The sequence below is a fragment of the Anneissia japonica genome, unplaced genomic scaffold (assembly GCF_011630105.1).
Source record: "Anneissia japonica isolate Jap-2015-1 unplaced genomic scaffold, ASM1163010v1 scaffold47410_len6104_cov156, whole genome shotgun sequence".
Taxonomy (NCBI): Eukaryota; Metazoa; Echinodermata; class Crinoidea; order Comatulida; family Comatulidae; genus Anneissia; species Anneissia japonica.
In genome coordinates, this window is record NW_022707069.1 from 1 (window position 1) to 6,104 (window position 6,104).

Sequence of the window (6,104 nt, forward strand, 5' to 3'; positions counted from 1 at the left end):
CCAGAAACCTGCATGCACTGCTTTTATACCGGTTTATGTTTAGGTTTAATAGTACTTTGTACATTGTATCGAATTAAACTGTAAAAAATAGGGTTTTACTAGCCAAACATGGTAGGCGGGCTTAGATTGTTGTGGGCCACAAAAATACTAACCGGCCGCATGTGGGCTGCAATGTGCCCACCTGTGTGGTAGGGTGGCCAGTTCCTTTCCAAGAATGTAGCATACACATATAGAGTGAGAACCTTTCATTCACTTCTGCAGATGCTGATGGAGGAGCCATGTTTCGACTTTCTTCGCACTCAAGAACATTTAGGGTAAGCAATTTTACTTTTATTTTCCAGAATGTAATCTTCCCCTTCATGAAACAAGAAAACGAATAAAGGGTTTGTTTCCATGTTCTATCACTTAAAGTCTATGCAGGTAATTATTTCACTCAGACTATAAACACCACTACTGAATTGTAATTTTCTTTAAACTTTATGTTTTCAGGTATAGTGTACACCCTACCTGTGAAATTATCTCTGGTATTGTTGGGTTTTCTGTAACTGTGACAACACAGGCGAATAAATTCAGGTAGGTGATTATCATCATATCATCAAATTACAGAATAACAATATTTGTGTTCACTGAATAAAGTAATGTGATGTATTTGGATTTATATATAGCGCTTTATACCGAAGTTTAAAAGCGCATGAGGTGTGGACTAGCTCATACAATTAATTGCATTTATCTGAGCTACCTGGTAAACCGGTACCAGCTATCTCTCATCTGTCCACAACAGGGGATGTATGAACCAGTAAACCGGGGTAACCCTTACTCATCTCGAAAGATGTACTGGGTTCTTTGAAGTGCTCATGGGCCATTGTGTACACTGGGCCTACGGTTTATAGTCCTTATCTAAGAAGATTTGTTCCACCTCCAGAACCATAGGCGAGTATACCATTCAAACAAGCACCAATATTTATGCCTGTATGTTGAGGCACCCCTGCCTTAACCACTTGGCCATTCAACTCGCTAATAGCAAGCAGGAATGGTACATGAAATTAATTTGAATGTAACAATAATACTAGAACATTATGAGCAAATTTGAGAAACTCATTTTTCCTTGCAGTGCTCTTCATGTGGATCAGCGGATTGAAGCCTTTTTGGAAAATTTCCAAGAGAAACTGACAAACATGACAGACAGAGAGTTCCAGACTCAAGTGGACGCTCTGGTGAACCTGAAGCAGTGTGTTGACCTGAATCTTGCAGAGGAAGTTACCAGGAATTGGAATGAAATTGAAACAGGGGCCTATGTATTTGATGAGCTGGAGAGAGAGGTGTGTTATTATTGTGGTTGTTAATTTAAAAAAATATTTTTTTAACCCTTTCCAGTTGTATGGCATCGCGACGACGTCCTTTGACCTTACTTTATAGCGAGGGGCGTCGTACGTACGCCTTGTATAGATTTCATAATTATTTTTTTTATAGATAGGCTGCCCTCTATAGGATTGTTTGAGAGTGATGTAGGAGTATTTCTGTAGAGGGCCTCCTGTATTCAGACCCAATAAAATGCCTGCGCCCATTAAAAACCCAACATTTAGTGTAGATGATGCAATTTCTCAGCTTTGGTACAGCCTCAGGCAATGGTAATGGGGCAGACTGAAAAGGGTTAACAAGGGTTTGTAAAGAAAACTCACTAAACCAGATCTCTTGGCATTGGCTTCTTCCGACCAGTGAATTGTCTTCACCTTCACACAATATACTGGGCAGTTAATTTCTATCTTATATAGGCTAAGCTTAATTAATAGGTGTTATTTTTTTACAGATTAAAGTATTAAAGAATGTAAAGAAAAGTCAAATAATTGATTTACTAGATGAACTAATAAACAAAGGAAGATGTCGGAGAAAACTATCAACACAGGTGAGGGGGCCCTTTTATTTATTTTTTTTCTATTTAAATACAGTGTGGAAATATAAGTAGATTGTGAACTGATTGTTCATTGGGGCGATGGAAAATATTATTAATGCAACTGATCGATTTTAGCTAATACAGTATATACTCAAACAAAACATTTTTGGCCATTTTGATTTGGTTAATAATAATCTCATTACTTGCTTAATGGCAAATAATCAAAAGCAAATATACATAACGCCACTAGCAGTGCAGTCGGGCCTAGACGTCTATAGGCATTGACCTACCAATGTGCCTTTTGATTTTTCAGGTCATTGGCTTTGGTGAAAAGGAAAAAAATCTACCCACATCTTGTGGCGATGCAAACAGGCTTCAAAATGGCGAGACAACTGACGGGGAAAAAACTATGCAAATGACTTTCCTACCGTATGATGGAAACTCAATAAAGCATATTGGAAGGTTCAAGGAGTGTTTGGAGATTTATCCAGTGACTGTTATTAACAAATAAAGTATAAACAAAAATGGGGAACAAACAATAAGTTTGATGGTGGTAATCAGTACTGGTGGTAATGCAATAAGCCAATTCGTGGTTCAAATGCGCATGCCCGTATCCATGGTAAATTGACATAAAACCTGTTGTGTGAATGCTAGTTTATGTTGTCGCGGTTCGAACTACGAATTGGCCAATTGATATTGTAGATTTTGTTTATTAAGTACACAGTTCTCGCTGCCCATGGCCCAGATATGTTAACTGAATAAATTGGCTTATAATGGACTTGGGGCAATTATATAATTTAAACAAAAATGATTTTAAAGTTGCTAATTGGGTTATATTTTTGTGAAGTAATTAGTTATCACTTAATTTAAATTAGTTTGCTTCAGGATTTTCTAAAAATATTTTGTGTCATTTTCTTGAAATGAAAATTGAATAACTGTACAGATATTTACTGGCAAGGAAAATAATATCTGACTTGCTTGGTGTCTTAAACCAGGACCAGGAATGAGTATTACCTTAATGTTAACGGATGACGTCGTAATTTATTTATTTTGCGTTGCGGAGTTCGTTAATTTTAGGATTCTACGTGCTCGACGTACATGTTGATGCTAAACCTAGGGTAAAAGTCATCTTATTCACTGACCCTCAGAGAGAGGGTGTCTTATTACCTAAAACCACATTTTACCTCATATGCTATTGTAACTTCATCGATGGTCATTATACCTTTATTCACTGGACTCAAAATCACCAAATCATTATTGCACAACGTCTCGTGAGTACTCAATACTTCATACTTTGTAACTTTTATTTAGTTGAATAGTTTTAGAGGATTTAATTAGTTTAGAATGGCTTTATAAGTGATAAAAATCAGTTTAAATGCATACAGTAGTGTATAGGGCTGTCTCTTATACACATCTTAGATGATGCAATTTCTCAGCTTTGGTACAGCCTCAGGCAGTGGTAGGGCCCTATCTATTTAGTGGCCTAGTCCTTCTTGGTCATGTATTCTTAAATAGTGAGTAAGTGTGCTTGAAAATGAACTGGGGAAAAAGAAAGATAAAAATACAATAGGGTCTACTTTATTTTAAATGTACATGTCAATACGATTTAATGAGCCCAAAAAATATGCTTGGGAAACTTGGGAAAAAAAATGGCAGTGGCTATTATTACACCAGTCCTTGAATTACTAAATATATAGCCTGTATTCTTTCTTAATTGGTTTAGTGTATCAAGGTATTTTGAGAACGATTTACATGAAGACTAAACACATATGGCGTCTTTTGATGTTGTTGTTCGTGCTGACTGCTCTGTTTGTAGTCGAGTCAATTCTTTTTCTTCCTATTCTTCAATGGAATACGAATGGTCAGTCAAGTCTGCCGACAAGAAGCCGACAGGAATGGGAATCCAAGATCAAGCATGCAATGTTCCGCCATCAGCTCATTCAAGAAAAGCGAAACCGTACGAAATACATCCGAGTTGATTCCACAAGCCTCCATCTGCCAAAACATTTGTTACCTCTCAAAAAATCTTCTAATACCTGGTTTTCTAATAATGCCTCCCAGATGTTGCACTGTGAGGATATTCTGGAGATAAGTCTGGTGAAACGAATCGGAAAAGGTACCACCAAGGAGGTGTGGAAGGCGACTTATCAGCAGAAAGAAGTTGCTGTAAAGTTAGTGTCTAAGTCCGTCGATGACATAAGGATGTGTATGAAAAGAGAACGAGCTGATGAAGAGGAGAGACGAAGGTGCTATACATATGCTAATTACAAACTGATGAAAGAAATATCACTGCTACTGGATTTACAACATTCAAATATAATCAAGGTACTGTATGAATGGTGGGTATGACACACTAAAAGCCCAATCACACTTACTGTACTGGCCCAGGGCCCCTTTGACTATGGCCGACTCAAAACGACTGTTGCATTCACGGTTAGTATTTTAAGTCGGCTCAGGGTCGCACTGCGAACCTCCACACTTCCTCCTTTGTGCCAGGTTTTGCGTGATATCAAAATTTACCGCTGTCAAAGCAACCTTGACGACCCCAGTTCGGTTGACGTTTCGGTATGAAGATGAGTCGGCCCAGGTCCAGGGTGCTTTGGGCCGGTTACAATTTGTTGATTGTTCAAAGGTGGCCCTAAGGCGGTCCTGAGTGAACGTAACTATTATGAATATGTGTGATTGGGACCCAAGAGTATCCTATGGAAGTCCCGGAACTTATGTCTAGTGGGATCATTTTTGGTGGCAATCTTGTCATGAAGCCAGAACACAAACCTGTTTCAGAATTCTTTAAGTGAAGAGTTACAGACACATAGCTACAGTACCATGCATACAGTTTACAGTAGAGTCCTTATCAATAATAGTAAATATTATTATGAGTACTTTAATTAGCCATCATTTGAAAATGATATCTGGTCATCTCATATGCACAATGTCTATTCGGTGTTAGTACTATACCGTACTAAAATGTACATTATCTTTGCCTATTTTAATTTATAGTAAAACTATCTTCCACAACTACTGTATTATTGTCCCTCCACACTTCATAGCCTACCTAATGATTATATACTATAGGCCTACTTATTTTTTTTTTCTTTTCTGTTCTATTTTGATTTATTACCAATCTTTTGATTTCTTGACAACTGTTTTCCATAATTTTGTTTAATACCAATTCTTCTATTGAGATGGCAGGCATTTGGGAGTGCACTGAGCATTCAGTACTTATAATACATCAGGAAGGGCAAACATCATTTCTTACCATTTCTTCCACCTTTCTTGATTTTTCTTGATTTTTTTTTTCATTTCTCTTTTTTTCCCCTTTCTTTTCCTTTTATTTTCTTTCTTTTTCTTTCTTTTACTTTTTGTTTCCCTTTCTAATAATTATTAAAAATATATGATGATGATCAGGGATAGAACAAGTGATTATTTTCATTCTGTTATCCCAATGGTTTCCTGTAGATCCTTGGATACTGCATTCTTCAAGATGAATCAATCTTCGGCGATGATCATAGCATCGTTTCTGTTGTTGAGATCGGGGAGAGAATAACAAGAAAAAAAGTCTTGGGCATGTCGTGGACAAAGCGAATGCAGGTAAGAATCAAAAGACCAACAGAACAAAAACGGATGTAAAACCCTTAATTATAAAAACAAGTGTACCTGTGATAATCAAAACAAGAAAGTACAATTATTCGAATTTATTTTGCCTATCTATATTGAAAGTATAATTATAAATACTTTATATGTGTCAAAGAGAAGCCAAACCAGTCAGTTGTCACAAAGATGGATTTTTAGTTATTAATACAGGATTAAAGAGTAAAATGAGAGCTAAAAAATGGTAAAAGAATAATTAAAATCCGAAATTTTGTTATGAAGTTACAGGAGTTTAAAGAACAATATTTGAGAAATTAGCCTTTAAATTTTAGGATTTCAGGCAGAGACCATCAAAAATTGTTGCTTTAACATTGAAAATGGGGAAAATAACAGCATAGCATGATATATAGATCTAAATGTTAGTTTAGTGAAATAAAATACTGATTTAAAAAAATTTTGACATCCGATTGCCAGGATGTTTTGGTCATTATCTCTGAAACAGGATTTGCGACGAGTGACTGGTTTGGCTTGTCTTTGCCACATATTTTTGGTAATTGGGCCTACTGTAATAACATGGAGGAAATAATTATTTCCTCCATGGTAATAATAACTTGAAAATACT

At 36.4% G+C, this 6,104-nt stretch overlaps 1 protein-coding gene across 1 annotated transcript; it reads left to right on the forward strand.

Annotated features, from left to right (window-relative positions):
• Window positions 1–182: 182 nt before the first annotated feature.
• On the forward strand, window positions 183–3,282 carry LOC117106337 (nardilysin-like). The gene is made up of 5 exons (XM_033247709.1): window positions 183–314; window positions 490–573; window positions 1,112–1,319; window positions 1,808–1,903; window positions 2,205–3,282. The coding sequence occupies exons 1-5, from the start codon at window positions 262–264 to the stop codon at window positions 2,400–2,402; spliced, it is 639 nt and encodes a 212-aa protein (XP_033103600.1). The 5' UTR covers window positions 183–261; the 3' UTR covers window positions 2,403–3,282.
• The last annotated feature ends 2,822 nt before the right edge of the window (window positions 3,283–6,104 follow it).

Bases quoted from the DNA above. Each gene is read 5' to 3' on its own strand.
- LOC117106337 (XM_033247709.1), top strand. From the start codon at position 262: ATGCTGATGGAGGAGCCATGTTTCGACTTTCTTCGCACTCAAGAACAT. The intron at 315-489 runs GTAAGCAATTTT...TTATGTTTTCAG, and splicing joins CGCACTCAAGAACATTTAGG to GTATAGTGTACACCCTACCT. The intron at 1,320-1,807 runs GTGTGTTATTAT...ATTTTTTTACAG, and splicing joins TTGATGAGCTGGAGAGAGAG to ATTAAAGTATTAAAGAATGT.